Here is a 22,331-nt window from a genome sequence, read left to right as displayed (position 1 = left end):
AACGATTGCATAAGGATTTGTAACTTAAAATAATATTTTAAACAGTAATTATTTGGACATGTTTGCAAGATTATTCTAAAGAACTCTACTCTATTCTTTTCTCCTGTGTTGTACATCCGAGTGAATTTATTTACATTTTTCTGTTAAATCAATCTACATTCAACTGAATTGACCTGACATTAAACATTCTATTTACAGTAGCTACTGAAAGCTATTATTAAAGGGTTGAGTTCTAAGGCCCAGTGAAAGCTCTGCTATAACAAAGGTTGTGTCACCTGAGAAATTACAGTTCACGTTTATTGGAGACACTTTATGAGAACAGAATAAGCATCTTTGCATTTGATATTGAGTTGAAATGTCTCAAAGCATTTTATAGTGATTACTGTTAAGTGAAGTGACAATGTAAAGTTGTAGGAAAATGCAGAAGCCAATTTGCAAATGGCAATGTCCCTTAAACAGCTGGGGGGTCGAATGACCAATTTTTCTGGAGGATTATTGGCCAGGATACGCAGAGAAACTCCTCTCCTTTTTAAACAATGCATAAATTATTACATTATTTATTATTATAAATTATTCCATCAGCAACATTTACATGAAAGGTTAAGATGCCACAAGATGCTAAATAGACATTTTTGTTGACGATATTTACTCTCCACCAAGGAATACAGCCTCTAATTCTCCTTTAAGATGCCTCCTGCCTATGCACCTGTCCCCCCAACATGACCGATAGTTGTTGCCATCAATGATGTGTTGAATAGCCGCCAGGAGGCTTGTAGCAGGCTGGTGAACTCAACATTATCCCATTTCCTGCTTCCAGCAAGGAGCCACTCTCCCTAGCAGAATACACTCAAGACAGTAACCTTGGCGGATGATCATTCTTTGAAATATTTGTTTTGTTTCATAGATTCATAACACCATTTTGATTCCGGATGCCTTATTTATTGGATGAATTTACACTGTATATAGGTCATTTACAAAAAANTAACTAGTTCAATAACTTTCCAGTGCATTTTCAAATAATGTATTCAATAGGCATTAGTCCTTGATAACATGGAATGCTTTTACTGAAGAGCACATGCTTCCATTAAGGGCCTTCTATTTCCACGTACAACTGTCTAGGCCAGACAAATAGAACCTTTAGCAAGATCAAAATGAAACTCATTTTATCTGCACATGAATACCATGAAATGATCATTAAAATGAGAATGGAGAAGCTCCTGCTTCCAGACTCCTTGAGCAGCCTGCACACATTGCCACATATGATAGGCTCAAACACCTAAACTGAAAAGCCAGCACAGGGAAGCCCAGCCAAGAGTTTCTTCCGGCTTGGGCAACTCTAACATAATAGTTGGAAGATTTCCCTGATTTTATTCAATGATGTTTGATTCATTCATCTTTCCAACACCCTCCCCTCACTCCCCCCCGCCCACCGTTAAAAGTAGTGCTTTTCACAAAATGTGTCGAACGAATTACGATTCCATTATACAACAGCATGCTGTTGCATTTGGCTTTTTTAAAAAAAAAAAGTTTGCAAAGTCCACATTTAAGAAGAGATGGTTTTCCACAAGAGTGTATAAAGGATCCCTTTAAGCATGTCAAATTATGTCTCATACAATACAAACTCTGGCTTTTCTCCTCAGGCCTCGGGCTTACATATCTGAAGCGGCACAGAGCGCATACTTCAAACAGGTAAGAGGTGTTATGCAGATAATGCGTTTATAAATGGAAACAATTTATTTTAGCCCATTTCCATCATTATTCCCCCTTCAGAAAAACTCACATTAAGGAAAAAAAATCCCAATCACATTTTTGAATGCAATTAAATTCAGTTTTGAATCTATTGCATTCTAAGCTATTTATATTACAGCATATTTATACTTTTAAAGGGGATCCCACACATGTTGTACTGTACAGAATAGCTTTTTTTTAAAAAAAAGTACCACGTTATCCTAAAATGAAAATAACCATGTTATTTATATGGCCTGATTACGTTCCATTTAAAAAAAACATGCTTTTGTTCAGTGCCGTCATTCCATTTTATAGGCCGATTCCATAGCACATTGTTGTATACCTTCGTCATTACTCACTGCTAAAGCACCTATACAGAAAACAACAGAACATCACAAAAACACTGGTGGACCATTCAACAATGGCTTTATAAAAGTTATCATCAGGGGCTCAACTGAACAACAACAAAGTAGCTCTGTGTGTGCGTGTTTGTGTTTAAATTACAGTGTTGGGGGTTTCAATCCATATTTCTTAGCAACTTCTGTCTGTGCATACGCTGCGTCACACAGCGAATACAGGTGAGCCATCTCCATTTCTGACTTGGCTAGGTTGATGGCCTTGTTGAACATATCGATGGCCTTATCCAGATTTCCTCTGCAAACAGATTTTAACATACACAAGTTAGCTGCTTGAAAAGTAGTTTGTATCGCTTTACCAGCCGATCGCATAGTCTACTCTGAATACGTGGCACTGAATACAGGGCCTACCCGAACACAGAGGTTAGCCAAACTGCAGGATGTGCAATTTTCCAGTCTAAGAATCCCTTAAATGCAGAGTTATGCTGAAAACAAGACTTGTTGAGATCACAAAACATTCTGCTCAGTGCAGGAGACTGCAAGCAGCTCCCACACCAGCTGCTGGGCTCTGCCAAATAATCATTCAAGCACTTGAAAGTGTACCAAATAAATAAGGACTGATTTCCAGACTTCTTCCCTCTGAAGGATAATAATCCCTCCAAAGACTGCTATTTAATACTATCCAGAATTAGGTAACCAAAGTGCTTCCCTCCAGGAAAGAGTGTGCAACAATTGGGAGATGGTCTGTGGTAATCTATCACTGCGTCATTACTACACCACAATTCAGCACAACCAATTTTAGGCCTGGTGGCAAGAAACAATCTTTCTTCCACAATGTCACCTTAGTTCGATAATCATGTATCAGTCATCTTATCCATGTATCCTTCAAGAGGTTGATTCAGGTTCAGTGAAATTAACAATTGTTTTACATTACCTCTGGACTTCAATGGTGCCCATCGTTTCATATGCAAAGTCACATTTGTTATCAATCTCAATGGCCTTGCCGATCAGCTCCAGGCCTTTATCCAAATCCTGCTTCCACTGAAGCTGTAGTAAACTAAATAAAATAAAGTCAATATGTAAAGCCACCAAGAAGCAATGTGGTTCAGCATATTTGCTAGCAAAGTAAAAAACGATCAGAATAAAAGTTCCCAGTATCCAGGATGATCAATAGCCAACACTTTCCCCAGCACAACATCTCAGGAATAGCCTGAAATAATTTTGTTTTTAAACACATAGTATCAATTAATCCACATTGTGGTACTGAAACCTACAGATCAATACGGTCCAAAGTTCAATCACTGGTCTGCACTCAGTGACTGTCCGTCAGGATAGCCACGTCATTTCTCTGGAAAAGGTAAGGATGAAGAGGGCCTAGGGTTACACATCCCAGAGGGTTACCTGGGTGGCCAAAGTTGAGTTGGCTAAGATGGTGAAAGAACCATCTGACAGACTGTTCACATCAACAATAACCAGAGGGCCGATAACACAGCCCATTCAAGCGAGTTACTGCCTCTCTTGTCTCTTTCTCAACCCCTCTCTCAATCGCTGTCTCCCACTCTGATCATCTGTCTCGACAATGAACCACGAAACGCTGCCCTCACTTCTCCCTCTTGTGTTCGTCATCACACCCTCTCTCAAATCATTTCGCTCTGCTCTCTCCCCGTTTCTTTCTCTCCTCCTCTCTCAATCCCCACCTCCCCTATCTCAATCCCTCTCTCCCCGTTTCTCATTTTCTCTCTCCCAATCAGCCTCGCGGTTCACTCTGCAGCGGCAGGAATCAGCGGTTGCTAAGCATGCGTGCGCTTGCTTTCCCCTCAGCTTCAGTACACAATGCAGTAAACGGCTGGCAATATTTTCACTCTGCGCGCCCCAGCGCCCCGAACACCAGCTCCTCCCACTGTCATGGAAGGAAGTTCGCCAGGAAAGGAGGGAGCAGAAGTTGGAAATGGTCTCGGGCTGGATAAAATCACCCGCTGGGCTGGATGTGGCCTGCCTGTTGGACCATGCGGGTTTAGACCAAAAATTAGAATTTAAAATTACAGTTCAGTGTGATTTGGGCACAAAACAAGTATGATCAAGTTGATGTTATATTCAAGTCAAGAGAACATGACTTACCCTTTATGAACGTATGTTGTTGCATTGTCTGGTTCCAGCTCAATGCATTTATCATACATTTCATCTGCTTTGCCAAATTGCTGCTGGTCTGTCAGAGCCTGATAAAAACAAATAAAAAGTTTTTGTCCCCAAACTAGATTTCATCCAATGAAAGTGATTCAAAACATGCTACAGTATAATACAAATTTACATATATATACACATACACAATACAAGACAACTAAACTTATGAATGTGTAATAATAATCCTTGCATTTGATAAATTAAGTGCCTTCAATGTTGGGAGGATGTTTCAAAGCTTCCCAGGATTTCCTGTAAACTGTAAAGCAGGCAAACATAATGTGAGACTTACTTGTGCATACAGTGCATAGCCCTCTGCACACTTTGGAAATGTTTTAATAACATCTTCAAACCCTTTCATAGCTCCTTGGACCTGCATGGGGTTGCTTCCAGTGTAGGCCTGACGATACTGGAAGAGAGATTCTGATTAGAAACAGTGCAAACTATTTTAGTTGGTTAATTAAGGCCCAACAATTTCCACTTACCCATTATTCTGTCCTGCTTGGACAACATAAATATACACTGAGGCAGATATACTGAATCAGATTATCAAAATAGCTTCTAATGTACATTTTTTGGTACATGTCATCACACATCATCCCCTCACATGCCAGAAACTGCATGAAATTAATTTTAAGAAGCTACAGGTGGCTTTGATTCTAGAAATTATTCTATTAATCGGTAAGAAGTGATGGGATTCACAGAAGGAAGCCATCAAGTCGATCACAACTTCATTGCTCTCAGTTTCCCTGTAGGAGCCATCTACTGCAATCCTACACTCTTCCCTATAAAGCTATTTCCCTAAACTGTTTCATATTTTCCCTTCAAGATTTATCCGTTTTCTGTTAAATGGATTCACTTCAGTAAGGCATTCTGAATCGTAACCAATCTCATTTACATTTCTTTTCTTCTTCTGCTAATCCAGTTTATTATGCCTTCTTGTCACCAGCTCGATCAGTGAAGACTCTCTTATTATCCTGTTAAAAACTGAGCCAGGACAAGGACGCTGACGTTGAGTGGAATGTGTTTAACCTGCCTAAGTGACAGGAAGCAAAACTGACTATTCTAATCAGATTACACAGTATCCCCTCTACAGGCTGGTTATTGAATTAAATCAATGGCTTGATGTGCAGGACACACAACAACAAGATTTCATTTATAGAGTGCCTTTCACGTCGGGAGGACGACCCAAGGCCCTGGACAGTTGGGTCAAGACCCGAGCAGAGGGAAAATGGTCAGGGTGAGGGAGGAGGGGGGGGTAGAGAGTCGAGAGGGGAGCTGAAGGCACGGTCAAAGAGAAAGGTCTTGAGACCGGCCTTGAAGGAGGAAAGGGAGGAGGCAAGGCAAAGGCACTGGGGGATGGAGTTCCAGAGCCTAGGGGCTGAGAGGCTGAAGGCCCGGCCACCGATGGTAGGGCGGTTGGGGCGGGGGATGTGGAGCAGACCGGAGCCAGAGGAACGGAGGGTACGGGCAGGTAAGTAGGGGGATAGTAGGTCGGAGAGGTAGGAGGGAGCAAGGCCGTGAATGGCCTTGTAGGTGAGGATGAGGATCTTGAATTCGATCCTCTGGGGGATGGGGAGCCAGTGGAGGCGAGCGAGGGTGGGAGTGATGTGGTCCCGAAGCCTGGTGCGGGACAGTACACGAGCTGCAGAGTTCTGAATGACCTGCAGCTTGTGGAGGGAGGTGCCGGGAAGGCCGGCGAGGAGAGAGTTCCCATAGTCCAGCCTTGAGGTGATAAAGGCGTGGACCAGAGTTTCAGCAGCGTGAGGGGTGAGGTAGTGCCGTAGTCTGGCGATGTTTCGGAGGTGATGGAAGGCGGTGCCAGTTGTGGCGCGGATATGAGGAAGAAAGGACAGCTCAGGGTCGAACAGAACCCGAGGTTCCTGACTGGCTTTGAGAGGTGGAGAGTGCAGCCTTGGATGCTGATGCTGTCAGCGCCTGAGGTGCGGAGGCGCTGACGTGAGCCAATCAGGAGGGCCTCAGTTTTGCGCACGTTGAGCTGAAGAAAGTTATCTCTCGTCCAGGACTCGATGTCGGACAGGCAGCTGTCAGGACATCGGTGGTCGTGGAGTTGAGGGTAGAGGAGGAAAGGTAGAGTTGGGTGTCATCCGCATACATGTGGAAGTTAACCCCATGTCTGCGGATGATGTCACCAAGGGGGAGCATATAGAGGGTGAAGAGGAGGGGACCGAGGACAGAGCCCTGAGGGACACCGCACGAGACAGTGCGGGGGCCGGAGGAAAAGCCGTTTGTGGAAACAAAATGAAGATGGTGGGAGAGGTACGACCTAAACCACTCAAGGACAGGGCCTTGAAGGTTGAGGTAGGAGGACAAGCGGTGGAGGAGGATAGCGTGGTCGACCGTATCGAATGCTGCCGATAGGTCAAAGAGGACGAGGAGGCAGAGGGAGCCCTGGTCGCAGATGGTCAGGATGTTATTGGTGACCTTGACCAGGGCAGTTTCTGTGCTATGGGAAGAACGGAAACCCGACTGAAGGGGTTCGAATAATGCATGGGTGGAGAGGAAAGAGCGCAGCTGGGAGGCGACAACTCTTTCAAGGACCTTGGACAGGAAGGGGAGGTTGGAGATGGGCCGGTAGCCTGATAGTGCAGGCCCATAGGGGCCTGGAAATCTGCAATAAAAGACACTTAGGACCAATATCCTCACTGCGGGGTTATAGGAGCTCATCATCTCCTGCCTCTCAGGGCCCAGCACCGCACACTGACATAGAGACACAGACAGACAGACAGACAGACAGACAGACAGACAGACAGACAGACAGACAGACAGACAGACAGACAGACAGACCGACCAGACCGACACGAGGAGAGACACACATGCATATTCACAGACCCTCATAAACACAAACACACACAAATATAGGAATTAGCAGTAGGGGGTTTGGCTAAATTCATCCCCTTCCTCAATCACAGGCACACTAAGTCCAAATATAGCACTCCAACTGTTGCCTCAGCTCAGACCAATTAACACAGCAAGGATCCAGACTTGAATCCTTGTGACCTGCTCTGTACAGCTCCGTGCTGCACGTGTTGATGCCATCATTGGAAAGTCTCAAAATGATTTGATATTGTTGCTTCTTACCATTTTCAAGATGGTTGCCCTCGACATTCGCTTAGGCCAATTGTGACGGAGCCACTGGCTGAGACCAGTTAACACGCCAAGTTGATTCTATGAGCTTCGGCTCTACGTGTGGCTCTTTGACACACCGAACAAATTGTCCTCTCACTAAGCCACCCAAGGAAATATTCAAATCTACACTGTAATCACCATTATTTAACTATAGGAAGGAAAACTGTCGAGATATTTTCACCTAAATGTTTTAAGCTGCTGCTACCATCAAGCGAACATATCCAGTTAAGAGTAGGCCAGTTAAGAGTAGGTTTGCGATTGAAATCTTTTTGCATTGTACTTGATATTTTTCCCACATTTAAGAAAACAATAATCATGAGAATGAAACGAAGATCAACTGACCATTTACACAGCCGTTCAATCCTCATATTACAAGGACCTAATAGACCTTTGACTTAACTCAAGGTTTTCTCTCAAGCAAACAAACTGACCTAAAGAGTGTGCAATAGTCAATAGCTAATGTCAAATATAAAACTAGATGGGAATGAATAAAGAGAATGTTCCTTTATGAATATGCAACATTGAAAAACAAACCCGATCCTTATTTTGCACTCTGCACAAAGACGTACATTTGTGGTAGTTTGTGGGTTGACTTACCAATGCAAAGCATTTCTGGGCTTGTGCAAGAGCAGAGTCCGGTCGAAGTCTAATGCACTCATCAAAATCATCAACAGCCTCCTCAACCTGGTCGAGTAAAATTTTAAGCTGCAAGCACACAAAGTAAACCAAACATGGAATTGTAACCTCGGCTGTTAAAAGTCATCACAAGAGAGGTTTGGATGAAGAAGGTCCTTCAGCCTCTGCATCTTTGCAGAATACTCAGTCTACCATCTCCCCACTCCAGCATCAAGCATCATGCTTCTTAACTGAGTCCAGCATCTTGATTTCAACCACCCTCTCAGATAACCCATTCCAGTCATCAGTTGCTCTCAGTTCAAAGAAACACCACTAGTGTCTGTGCTGAAATTGCCCTTCATAATCCTGAACCTGTGCCCTCTTGTCCCGCTGTCTTAGAATATCCGAAAATATTGTTTGGTTTATTTTCTCAATATCTACTAAATATCTTACACACTCTACTAAGGTCTCCTCTAAACCGTCTCCACAATGGACACAACTGTTTAAAAATCTAAGCTGCATAGAAGATATCACAGTAGGTAACATTAGGAGCTGGATTTGAAAATAAAATTACCATGAAGTAAACACACTCATCCTACAGTGGGTTTATTACTAAATACAAGATAGAAATAAAACAAACATGAGATTATAGTTTTGACACATTTCCCTTCTCCTCCCCCGTTCCAAATTGCTCTCTTCGGGTCACACTCGCACAGTGAAGGTCAAGGAGACTGCTGAATGGTGGGCTAATGCAGGCTCCACTATAATATGATCCCAGCTCACTTCCGTTAGTGACAAGTCCAGTCTCACATTTCACAAAAGGTTACTGTAGCCTTGTGTCTCCCCATAGGGTTGCCTGATATTCACTGTAGATAATTTCCATTTTCCTTATAGTGAGAACAAACAGATTGTAGACAGAAAAGCTATCCACTGAGTAAAAAGTTCCTGAAACACATTCATATAGTGCGTTTCATATCGGGAGGATGATCCAAAGCACACAACAATACTTGGAGGTGGGAGCTGTGAGCTGAGTGGGATGGGGAGGGGAAAGCTGATTGAAAGTGCAGTCAAAGAGGTAGACTTTGAGCCAGTCCTTGGTCGATGTGAAGTAAGGGAAAGAGTGAGTTGGAGAGTCTCTGGGAATGGAGTGCCAGAAAGTGGAAGCAGCAAGGCTGAAAGCTCATCTGATGATGGAAGGGTGGGGGAACGTGCATAAGTTTATTTGATTGCTTTATAAATTTGAACGAAAGGCCACACAAACGCAGGTGCTTGCTCAGATTATATTAAACTGTTCCTACCTGTCCACGGTGGTGGTAAACGTCCGCATTATGATGGTCAATACTTGCAGCCATGTCAAAGTCTTGTGTGGACATTTGGGGTTGTTGCTGTTGCATGAACATGCTTCCACGCTTGATCAGTGCATTGGCACGCAGCTGGAGATCAAAACACAGATCAAATATTAATAATTCTTGCATTTGTTATAGCGCCTTATCACGTCTTCGAGACGTCTCAAAGCGCTTCACAGAAGATACTGTAAAGAGAATCGACTGTATATTTTGTGCGTAAAATGTATAGTTCATTTGAAAGGTGTAAACTTTTTTGTTGGAAGTGGCTGGGGTCAAATTACCAGTTATATCCTATCACGTTAGCAGCAATTCCGAATAGATACAAGCACTGATTGTTTCAGTAAAAAGCAAGCGCTCAAATCAGTATAGTTCAAATAGTGTAGTTAGCCACCATTAATTCATTTTGTACATATTCTTTAGACGGGCCTCAAAAGGCTGTCAGTATCAGCTATCTATATTTTACACTGAATAATATAAATGCACCATCTCGCGAATGCAGTTCAGGTTGTGGCAAGTGAAGAGTTCTGGTTTTAGCCACACACTACAAAACAATACCACCCCCCCCCCCCCACCCCTGTTTATTCAAGCACTTCATGCTATAATCCGTGTAAAACCAAATAATTTTATTATTATTAACTTTAAAACAAATGTTTCAACCCTCCACATTGCATTATAAAAAAAAAGTTTGGAAGTCAATCAACTTCAAGTGGCTATTGAAGCTCAAACCACGACATTTAGACAGGGATTGGATAAATACCTGAAGATGAATATAAAAGGGTAAGGGTGGAGGGAAAAAAAGTGTAGTAAACTGGGATTAGAGTGGCTGGATAAAGTGGAATAATATAGGTCACTTGGGCAACAACACCTTGGACACATTTTTTCTTAAGGAGGCAGTGTCCCTGACAACTTCCTGTACAGGATGGTGGCCATTTCTTCTTTATATCTAGAAAATAATATCTTGGGATACAGTGTATATTTTGGGACACGACATGTCAAGCGATGGTGGAAGGCGAACTAGATAAGGCATTGGTTTTCTTTCGCCTAACAAATTCTTATCTTCCTATGTATATTTGGAGGTTTGAAATTCTGCAGTGGATGTTTTAGGAGGACGGGCTGTTACTGTAATAGCTACTTTCATCCCTACTCTTAGACACAAAGTGGAATCTGATGCCTACCTTAACATTTGCATCCTCCATGCTTACGACCATATCCAGGTCTGGTTTAGCAGCCGTAGCATTGCCGATGAGCAGGTAGAATGTGGCCCGCAATAACAAGCCTTCAGCCATATACTTCCCCTTTGTCTCAATTTCTTTTGTGCATTCACTGATAATTTTGTCATAGTTCTCTTCTTCCATGTACTGCTTAGCCTTAAGATATCCAGATCTGAAATCAAATAAAAGATTGCAGCTTTGAAGACTAAATCACAAACTATCAGAAGAGTTATAAGGCTGGTCATGCAATTATAAGGTCTTTCTAGCATGAGTTGATGTGTGTTAGTTTAATGTATTACTATATTCATTAGGCACTCGTTTTGGGTTCCTGATAACAGTAGAAATTCCTTCCAGATTCATGGCAAAAATAATAATGATAATACTTGCATTTGATATAGCACATTATCATGTCTTCGAGACGTCTCAAAGCGCTTCACAGAATATACTGCAAAGTGAAATTACTGTGTATATATTAAACATAAAGATAATTCAATCACTTCTTGCACTGAAAATATAATTGCTACTTCTGTATAGATTATAGATGCACCTAATGAGCCATATACGTTGACAGTTTATTACTATTATTACTAACAAAGTACAAGCAGGCAGAAAAAATTATAAACAAAGACCCATAGATGTAGCAATAATAATAATCCTTGCATTTGATGCAGCACCTTATCATGCCTTCGAGACATCTCAAAGTGCTTCACAGAATATACTGTAAAGTGAATTCACTGTATATTTTGTGGGCAAAACGCAGCAGCCAATTGCACACAGCAGTATCCAACAACTAGTCGTGGATTGAGTGATCACATTGAGGGTTTATTACCGCAAAGTAATCCGCCAATCCACTAATGACCGTTTAGAACTCCACAAATGTTTGATGTACCAGACTCTTTTTCTTTTTGATGATTTCATCAGTACTCACCGAAGCTAAAGTATGTACACTGTGAAGTTTAATCTCAATAGAATTATATACAGTATTGCCTGTAATCCCGTTTACCTCCAAGGAGGATAGTCACTGTTTGGCCATTTGACACCCGACATTTGACAAGTGCAGTTTTGAGCCCCCATTAAACGAAGAGCAGGTATGAGCTTCCTCTGCTGATAATTAAACTATCATACACCAATTTACTTCATGGGAAGATCTGCCTTTGTAATAGCCTTCCATCTAATCTTTCAATACAAATATTGAAAAAATCTACTTTTTCACTTATCCATCTGTGGGCATGGTTTCATGAGCAGTGGTGTCTCTCCAACATCTCTCTAAGTAATCAGTCTTCAAGTCCGAGTCAACAGTGAGCAGTGTTGAACTAAGGAAGGACTCAACACAGTCCTATCTAATCCCACTCGTGGAGACTTCCAGGGAACTCTGCCTCTCTCTCCCCCCAACCTACAGGTACCCAGTGCCATTTGTGTGCCCTCATTACCTGCTAGGCACTCAACATGGAATAGGGATAGAGCTGGGTTTGGGGGTGTGGGGTTGGGGGAATGAGAAATGCGAAACTTAAAAACTACTTTTATACACTCACCTTGCTGTTCTTCCATTGTCAGCAGTTTCACCCTCTTTGTCTTTGTCTTCATCGGGTTTTTCGCCTTTTAGGAAAGGTTGTGAGACGATGTCGTCAGTGAAGGAATTAAAGTATGACTTGATAAACTGTGGGGAAGGCATCAGAGGCTCCCTGTTCTACAAGAGAGGAAAAGGGAATCCCAATGAATGGGGGAAAAAGCACTTCCTCATGGAACTGTTTGCTTTACATGAGTAATTCTAACACAACCTTACAAGAAATTGCAAGCAAAACTAACAAGACACTTCACATCAGGTACCTATGATGTGGCCAACGTAAAGGATTATAAAAGGTCTAAAAGTTCAAAACCAGGTTTTGACTTGATGCTATTTGCCTTCTATTGCAGAATTTTCTCAATGTTATCTTTATTCTTCCCCTCCATGATTCAGTTCCTCTATAGTCCCCTTCTGTCAGAAACAGTGGGGTGCAAGCTTTCCTAAACTCACACAAGTTCAGGTGCTCTTTGCAAGGGAAGAGAACAGATAGGAAACTTCTAATCTGCTTCCCCTGAGGAAATATGAAATGTGAGTGGGTGAAAACAATCTGTTGTCGTATCATATTGATACAATGCTCTGGATGAATGCGATATGAAAAATCTAGGCTGATATGCATAACAGATATCTCCAATATTGTAGTTACCAACCTTGTATTTATCTTTGGCTTTCTCTTTACCCAGAAGCTTAAGCACTTTATCGGCGAGCAGCATGCTTTGTTGGTTTTGGAATCCCTCCAGGATACAAACGGCAGTGACATCTGAAAGAGACGGAAAATCCAAATAGACATTTTGAAATATTTACTTGAATATTCATCTTTTTAGACTTCCAGATATAGTCACCAAATAATTGGCAGTTTAAAATAATAGGTTGATGCACTTTAAGACTGGAAAACATAGTATTTAGATACAAATGCTATTTTATATCCATTGACTTGGGTTAACGTTACTCCCCAAACTTTAATGGAGTGGATTTCAATTGCACAGAACAGGACAACACTTTTGTAAAGGTTTTCTTTTCAAATGTATCGTATCCTTTTGCTTCTTGATTTCCCCATTATCAAACATTATTAGACATTTAAGATTCTCCACAGCCTATAGAAAGTTTGTTTTGAGAAGCAATGTCTTCTATATCTGAACATTTATGACTTAAATGCACAAAAATCTTATATCACGAAACAAACTCATTCCTCATGCATAATATTGCAATATCAACATTCGAGGTTTCAAATATTCAATGATCACATTACGCCAGAGTGCCAACAGTGTTGGAAGTGCAAAAAAAAATTATGGGATCAGAGACTGGGTTAACGTCCTTTTTTTAAAAATCTCTGGGACCCAGGATTGATTCCAACCCAGACTGGTGGAATGAAACACTGTTACTTGGAATGAATATAAAAAGCAGAAAACTATTCACCCTAATGCAGTTACTGTTCTGAAGTTAGAGCTAATGAGCTAACACATTATTGAGTAGTATAAAGGGGACTTCATCCTTCACTTGCTGTACCTCATCTGGACATTCTTTATAATTAAGAGATAGCTCAATAGGTTCCAAGTTTTACAACACTAATACCTTACACTCCTTAGGACTGTAAGCAATCCTAGAATTCTGGATTGCTTGAGTTCACCAAAAGGTTGACTCAAGAAAAATTGCGGAGACTTATGGACTAGTTTACTTTGTAAAAGCTGATGATATACGCAAATGCTTGAAAGCCAAGGACAACGGAAGCATGTTTACTGAACAAAGTTTTTCTTTAAAATGATCGTGGGATAAAGACTTGTTTTGAAACGAGCTGTTGGAATTTTGATAAAGCTTGTCCTTAGATTGCAGCTCGTGTTTCTAACAACACAATGAACTGGCTGGCATATGTGACTAAAAAGGTAGAAAGAATCAAGAGTTTTTGGGTTATATCAGAGAAGAGCAAATGGAGCAGGCAATCACAACCAATCTCGAGGAAAGAGGGATAAATTACAATCAACTTGGATCAATGCACATTAACAAGCTGATTCCAACATCAAAGCCACAAATTGATCCGATCAACCCATTTTGGTGAACTTTACTAACCTGTCGTAAGCATTAATTTCGTTTGATGAAACGTGTAACTTTGATATGCACTTATTTATTAATTTGTATTAATAAATATCAGTTGACTGAAGAATTTGTATTGGACCTTACTTCACCACAGATTCCATAATTAGCGTTCTCAACAGTTTTAGCGTTACGCTTTGAGCTGTGAAGCTCCAGTATACACTTTACTCTCTTGCTTCTTTGAAACTAGATAGCGGAGATTTTAAAATAAAATAAATCAGCGCTCAATTTGAAAACAGATACAAACCTTCTAAACACTCTTTTTTATTATCTAGTCTCTCATACGCCTTTGCCCGGCGGAATAGTGCCTTTATGTACTTTGGGTTGAGTTCCACAGCTTTGGTGCAGTCATCAGCAACTTCGTTCCATTTTTGCTGCAATGAAAACCATTAAAATGGATCAGAGATTACCAACTCATTTTCATTATCAATACACAGTGCCATAAAATTTATGCAGTGTCTAAAACTCAAATGCACACAACAACAACTTGCATTTATATAGCTCCCTTCACGATGGATGGCGCCTCGGAGCGCTTAATGTCCCCTCCCCCCATATACTGCATGCAACTTCTACTAAAGAAAACCGTAAGTCTGTACTACTGGGAAGGGGGAGGAAAAGAGAGAGGGAGGCGGGAAGCAAGCTGGGATTAAATGTTCTACAATTAAAAAACAAAACTGTACAATGGTAGTGTAGTGCAGAATTTCAAGTTTCTTTCCCCCACCCACCCACCCAAAACGGAGCATATCCATTTAGTGGCTAGTTTTCATCTACAAAAACGGTCGAAGAATAGGCTGTGCTTCCTGCTCAATTTGCAAACCATTCTTTACCATTCAATCCAGTGTTTACTGGTAATTATGTGGCTTAATCGCTGACACTTTTGTTTCAAGTTTAATTCAAGGTCCGATGTTCACATGTACTTTTCTAACCATCACTTTCATGAAAAAGTGTGTAACTTCAGCAAGTGGCCTACGTGAGCACTCAATGTCGACTGATTTGTTTATAGCAAATTTATAAACACAGTACACCGTTAATGCAATTAACCTATTAATACTCCATTGCACAGCCATAACAAAGATTGTTAAAGCTGCAGTGCTCCACACTGTTTGAAATCCTCTAAGGCTCTAAAGTTCACCTCCTACTGAAAGAAATTCAAAAACCAGAGCTGATTTTTTTAAAAATCTTATTCATTTTTGTTAACTGAAAAACCGTCCTCATGAAATCGTTATAGCCCATAGTTACTTTATCAGTGGTTATTTCTAGACAGCAACATTCTCCATCTTTCTTAAGTGGGCCTCTACGGACGCAAACAGGGCAACGAATGGAGAAGGCAAAATACAGTAAATAATCTTTTTCAAAAGCCACTATTTATAAAAACAGATCAAGCGGAAACTTCGGAGAAATGCCATCAAATAACACTGCTGAGTATCCGACTGCTTTGCTGACAAGCATGTGCATCGATGCAAACGCAACTCTAAATCACCACATGTTCTGGAGCTAGAGATGTAGCACATCACAGTATTACTGCAATCAAAAGATGTGAACAGCTTTGAAACTAGCTGGCAAACCACAAACCAAGCGGTTAAAGGTCGGTTAACACCACGCAATTAGTGAATTTAACTAAAGGCTCGACATAAGCTGTACCAATTGTCACGTCGTGTGCCTCTTTTCGAAAAGAGAAAAAAAAATTGTCAGTCAGCAAATAAGCTGAGATAATAATAATAATCCTTGCATTTGATATAGCGCTTTTCACGTCGGGAGGACGTCCCAAAGCGCTTCACAGAACACACTGTAAAGTGAATTGACTGTATATTTGTGGGCGAACGCGACAGCTAATTGCGCACAGCAATGTCCCACAAACAGTCATGGATTGAAAATGACCAATTTTTATTATTGTTTTTTTTTGGGAGGGATTATTATTAGGCTCTGTGTGGAGTAAGGAAACTTGCCCAAGGTTTCGCCCTCTGCCTGGAATTGAACTCAGGTCTCTCGCTTGCAAAGCGAGTGCTCTAACCACTGAGCTACAAGACTCCACGTTTTAGTTCTCCTTTTAGTTCAGGGCTAGACTCACCAATCCTTACATCAGGATTTTTACATACAATCCTGTAAAGAAAAAAGGGACCGGTTTTAAAATGCCTGGTGATCCGAAGGTTCCCAAAGCAAAGCCAGCAAGTAATCATCTTTGCATAAGCCAGTGTCAATTGGTATTTGGATTAACAAAAAAATGCTTTCAAATCAACGATCATCTGGCTTTAGTAGTTGCTTACTATCTTTTGTCTAATATTGTTAATTGTATTATGACCATTTGAGAGATGGAGGGGGGGTGGGGGCGTTAAGAATCCACAGAGCTTCTAAGATGCAACTGGCAGTGCATTCATTTATTAATCAACACTAATAATTCCTTCAAAAAAATCTGCAGTATTTTGTGTTTTGTTCTCTTTACAGTATATTTTGTGAAGTGCTTCGAAATGTCTCAAAGGCACGATAAGGTGCTATATCAAATGCAAGGATTATTATTATAGTTTTGGGTGCAAGTGTAAAACTGTAATCCACAGAAAAGTTCCCAAGGTGGTACATGACACTGTGCTGCTACGCAACCAATGTAAAATCTTTTGTTTGATACTTGACCCAAATGACAAAATCTATCTCTGTATCGCTGAGGAATGAGCTGGAATAACCAACGATTTTGAAGCACCAGCATACAACCCAAACCCTATCGAGTGAATTCATTATGAAATAATCTAACCCTGGACTGCTGTAAGACATACAGCATCTACCAGCTGTGCTGGTCAAAAAAACTAAGTGCATAGCATTAAACGAACTCGGCAGTTAGTCAGGACTTGTCATGTAAGATTATTGCTTCAAATTGCTTTGGGAGAGTTCCATCGTATGGGAACATAGTGGCCACCAACTGTGTGACAAGAGGGATCCGGAAATGAGCAATAGAGTTGGAGGAGCATACTGTACAGGAAAAGAATGGGGCTGGAGATAGGGTGGTATTCAATATGAAATTCTGATTAATACTCAGGCAACTCCATGCAGCAGTCAAATAAATACATTCTAAAATAATCATCAGTGCGGTTTATCCAATCTCCAATAATTCATCTCATGTCTACAAAAATCAGCATGGTGTTGATGGAGGGGAGAATTATACACTTTGGATATATGCAACTTAGTGTAGTGTACACAGTAATGTTTATGATATAATAATTATGTTTGTCGGACACTGCTGTGTGCAATTGGCTGCTGCGTTTTGTCCACAAAGTATACAGTCAATTCACTTTACAGTATATTCTGTGAAGTGCTTTGAGATGTCTCGAAGATGTGATAAGGCGCTATATCAAATGCAAGTATTATTAGACCACTAAATAGATACCTCCATGCAGCCTTTTCATGGGCCTCTAGAAGAAGAAAACCAAATAGGTCAAAGTTTTGTTTCGCTCTGTTTTACTGGGTCACAAATGAATTGAATGTTTAATGTACAAGAATTAAACAGTGTGTTCAATTTGATCTTGGCTCAATTTCTGAAAAGCAGCAAACACAAGATCCCACAAGGAGATCTCACTTGACCAAATATCTCACACATTAATTTTTTTTATTACTGCCAAATGAAGCTTATGGTATCCTCTACCTTCTAGTACTGGAGAACCATGTTAATTAAGTACTGTTAATATTTCTGACTATGAGAAAAAATACATTTTAGCCAGGTTATAGAATTTGGTAGGTTACTTTGCTGAGATTTCACCTGCAGGATCAAAAACAGGAGTGTATTTACGACTATAATCCAAAAATAAAAAGGTTTTATATTCCACCGTTAAATTAGCTATACCATTCCCTCTGACACAGCACTCTCCTTAGTACTAAGATATATGTAGATGCACCTAAACCTCAGCTGTCTGGAATTCCTGGCTAAATGTAATTACAATGACAGTACCAGCATTTTCCAAAAAGGCATAGCTATCTTCTGCTCACGGGATTCAAACAATCAGAGTCAAAGTGCTATCCCTGGCCAATGTGAAGGCCAGAATGGACGGTGAGGTTGCTCAGTGCAGCATTGGTGTGTGCCAGGAGAGTTGGGAGTCAGGAGTCTACACTCCTGACATCCTCCCGACGTGAAAGGTGCTCTATAAATGGAATCTTGTTGTTGTTGTTGTTGTTGTACACGCTGGCCTGCAGAAATCGTTTTGGTTTCAGGCCCGGTCCTGATAGTTTGAATTCCAGATACCCAGAGTCCAGTAAGCCAGTGGGGTGTAGGGAGGAATGGGTTACTGTATTACATACCATCTGTTCAAATGCTGCAGCCCTGTTCTGGTAGAACGTTGAAAGGTCTTGTTTCTGGTCGTGCGGGCAGAGGCTAATTGCCTCAGTGTAGCACTGAATGGCTTGATCATACTTGGCAGCTTTAAAATATTTGTTTCCTCTATTCTTTGCAGCCTGGGCCTTGTCCAACAAGCTCTATGGAAGTAAAAATATTTATTAAGGCATCAAGAAATGTTTAATAAAGAATCAACAATAATTTATCTTTTTTGTATAGCATGTGCTGCCTACGATCCACTGTCCCCACTCATTGAAAAACCGCAATAGGGAACTGTCGTTCTCAATCTCTCCACTTTGCCTCCTCTTTCCCCGTCTTCATATTAGACCTGAGAACACCTTTTCGACCTTACCTACAGTACATGTCCATGGCTCAGCGTCAACTATTAATCATTCTGAGACACTATCCCAAGTGAAGGGTGCTATATAAATGCAAGTTGCTGCTGTTGTGTTTTCTGGTCCTTTCATTCCTATGGGGTTCTTTAGCCAATCTCTGTAATATCATGAGGATGGGAGGAGAGATGAGAGGAGAAGTTCAGGATCGGGTAGTTTTGATCAGCTCCCAGGATAGTCTGAAGGCCCATCCTCCACTGAAGTCAATGTGGCCAGCCAGCTCTTTCCTGTAACTAACATTGCTCGAGTGACTTACGAAAGAGAACACTCAAAGAACAGGTCTTCATAGCAACAACGAGATTACATTTGTAAAGCGCGTTTCAAATTGGGAGGATGTCCCAAGGCACTGAACAGTCAGGGATCAGGACCTGAGCTGGAGGGCAGGGTTCGGATGAGGGAGGGCAGAGAGGGTAGGAGGGCAGCTGAAGGCACGGTCAAAAAGGAGGGTCTCGAGTCGTGCCTTGAAGGAGGCAAGGGAAGCTAGGAAAGTGGATGACATTCAAACCCACCCACCCACCATTTTTCCGTCCCTTTTAATAGTGTCAAGGGCTCAGGGGCTTCACTCTATTTGAAGGGAGCGATACAAAATGCAAGTTGTTGTGCATAAATTAAAGAATAAGCATAACTCCATGAAATGCCAGAAAAAGTCAAATTTACATTCCCTAGTTATGTCAATTGTAAACTCTTGATGGGTACTCAACAGTATCATGTCCAGACCAAGTAAAGCAGGTAAAGATTGCTGCAATATTTTGGGTACGTATAAAGCAAACTGGCTTCAAACAACTCCAGGCAGAGGGCGAAACCTCGGGCAAGTTTCCTTACTCCACACAGAGCCTAATAATAATCCCTCCAAAAAAACCAAAAACAATAATAAATTGGTCATTTTCAATCCACGTCTGTTTGTGGGACATTGCTGTGCGCAATTGGCTGCCGCGTTCACCCACAAATATACAGTCAATTCACTTTACAGTGTGTTCTGTGAAGCGCTTTGGGACGTCCTCCCGACGTGAAAAGCGCTATATCAAATGCAAGGATTATTATTATTATTATTATTAATCTCTAGATGCCAAATGAAAGGTTACAATCTACTTAACCACCATATCTCCCATTGTGATATACCACGCTTTACTTTGAAATAATGCAATCTCACTGCAATGTTATATAGGCCACTTCAGTGAGGATTTCGAGATGAAACTGAAAGATTGAAATCGGTATATGGCAGAATGAAGCCACACCTCCCTCCTCCCAGACTCTTTTTCTCTCTCTCGTCCCTCTCCCAGGTTCTCTCTCCCTCTTCTAGGCCCTCTCCTACCCCCCACCCCCTCCTTAACCCCTCTCACCTAAGCCCCCTATCTCACCCCTCCCCTTCCCCCTCCCCAGGCCCATACTCCTACTCCCCACCCACAGGCCCACACTCTCTCCCTCTCCCCCCAGGCCTTCTCTCCCTCCACCCCCAAAACTACCCCTCTCCATCCCTCCCTCCCTCCCTTCCCCCCCCCCCACTCTCCCCAGGCTCTCTCTCCCTCTTCCAGGCCCTCTCCACCCAACCCTGGACCTTCCCCACCCAGACTCCTACCCCCCCCACCCCCCTCATGCTTTACCCCCTCTCACCCCCCCCACCCCCCCACCTCCCTCACCCCGGGCCCACACTCTCTCTCCCTTTCCCCCAGGCCCTCTCCTCACCCCACCAACCCCAGGCCCTCTCCTCACCCCACCACCCCAGGCCCTCTCCTCACCCCCCCAACCCCAGGCCCTCTCCTCACCCCCCCAACCCCAGGCCCTCTCCTCACCCCCCCAACCCAGGCCCTCTCCTCACCCCCCCCCACCCAGGCCCTCTCCTCACCCCCCCCAACCCCAGGCCTCTCCTCACCCCCCAACCCCAGGCCCTCTCCTCACCCCCCAACCCCAGGCCCTCTCCTCACCCCCCCCAACCCCAGGCCCTCTCCTCACCCCCCCAACCCCAGGCCCTCTCCTCACCCCCCCAACCCCAGGCCCTCTCCTCACCCCCCCAACCCCAGGCCCTCTCCTCACCCCCCCAACCCCAGGCCCTCTCCTCACCCCCCCAACCCCAGGCCCTCTCCTCACCCCCCCCAACCCCAGGCCCTCTCCTCACCCCCCCAACCCCAGGCCCTCTCCTCACCCCCCCCAACCCCAGGCCCTCTCCTCACCCCCCCAACCCCAGGCCCTCTCCTCACCCCCCCCAACCCCAGGCCCTCTCCTCACCCCCCCAACCCCAGGCCTCTCCTCACCCCCCAACCCCAGGCCCTCTCCTCAATCCCCAACCCCAGGCCCTCTCCTCAATCCCCCCAACCCCAGGCCCTCTCTTCCCCCCATAGGTCCCTCCTCCCCCAGGCACTCCCCCCCAGAACCTCTCTCCCCCAGACCCTCTACACACCGGCCCTCCCTCTCTCCCGCCCCCAGGACCCCCCACACACCCTCTCCCCCCCAGGCCCTCCACCCCCGGCCCTCCCCAGACCCTCTCCCCCCCACAGACCCTCTCCCCCCCACAGGCCCTCTCCCCCCACAGGCCCTCCCCAGACCTCCCCCCCCCCTAACCCTCTCTCCCCCCCCACAGACCCTCCCCCCCCCTAACCCTCTCTCCCCCCCCCACAGACCCTCCCCCCCCGCCCCCCGGCCCTCTCTCCCAGCCCCCGTCTCCCTCTCTCTCCCCCAGTCAGTCAGTCAGTCAGTCCGTCCCTCTCTCTCCCTCCAGAGCCTCCCCCCAGCCCCCCAGCCCCCCAGGCCCCCCGGGCCCCCGGGGGGGGCTCCTCACCAGGTTGTCCGGCTCCTCCTCTCCGCCCTCCGGCCGGGCCGAGCTCCAGTTGTCCTCGGCCCCTTTCCCCTCGCTCCGCTTGGACACCTGCCTCTTGTTCCACAGGTACACGGCCCCGGCTCCCAGCAGGATGGGGGCCCCGATGGCCAGCGCCAGCTGCCAGCGGCTCAGGCCGGTGCCAGTCTGCGAGTCCAAGGGCTTGGAGGCCGCCATCGTGAAGCCGCCTCAGCCAAGAGAGAAGCAGAGGTCAGGCAGCGCGCCGCGCCTGCTCACCCACAGCGCCACCACCGGCGGGAGGTCAGAGCACAGGGACCACACCGGGCCACACCAGGCACTGCACCGCACCAGGCGCTGCGCCACACCTGGTCATACCAGGGACTGCACCGCACCAGGCCATACCAGGCACTGCACCACACCAGGCCATACCAGGCACTGCACCACACCAGGCGCTGCACCACACCAGGGACTGCACCACACCAGGCACTGCACCGCACCAGGCGCTGCGCCACACCAGGCCATACCAGGCACTGCACCACACCAGGCGCTGCACCACACCTGGTCATACCAGGCACTGCACCACACCAGGCACTGCACCACACCTGGTCATACCAGGCACTGCAC

General features: G+C 44.0%; 1 protein-coding gene across 1 annotated transcript; it reads right to left on the bottom strand.

Annotated features, from left to right (window-relative positions):
- Nucleotides 1-917: 917 nt before the first annotated feature.
- On the bottom strand, nucleotides 918-21,993 carry tomm70a (translocase of outer mitochondrial membrane 70 homolog A (S. cerevisiae)). Its single transcript, XM_042334348.1, has 12 exons — nucleotides 21,711-21,993; nucleotides 18,512-18,685; nucleotides 14,481-14,607; nucleotides 12,796-12,905; nucleotides 12,117-12,271; nucleotides 10,549-10,756; nucleotides 9,326-9,460; nucleotides 8,010-8,117; nucleotides 4,555-4,671; nucleotides 4,203-4,300; nucleotides 3,019-3,141; nucleotides 918-2,382 (listed from the first exon to the last, which is right to left on the bottom strand). Exons 1-12 carry the CDS (start codon nucleotides 21,921-21,923, stop codon nucleotides 2,229-2,231), a joined length of 1,722 nt encoding a protein of 573 aa, XP_042190282.1. The 5' UTR covers nucleotides 21,924-21,993; the 3' UTR covers nucleotides 918-2,228.
- Nucleotides 21,994-22,331: the final 338 nt, after the last annotated feature.

Source organism: Callorhinchus milii, unplaced genomic scaffold (genome assembly GCF_018977255.1).
Source record: "Callorhinchus milii isolate IMCB2004 unplaced genomic scaffold, IMCB_Cmil_1.0 Scaffold4, whole genome shotgun sequence".
In the NCBI taxonomy this organism is placed as follows: Eukaryota; Metazoa; Chordata; class Chondrichthyes; order Chimaeriformes; family Callorhinchidae; genus Callorhinchus; species Callorhinchus milii.
The sequence above is the reverse complement of the archived record's forward strand: the minus strand, read 5'-3'. Positions and strand labels throughout refer to the sequence as shown.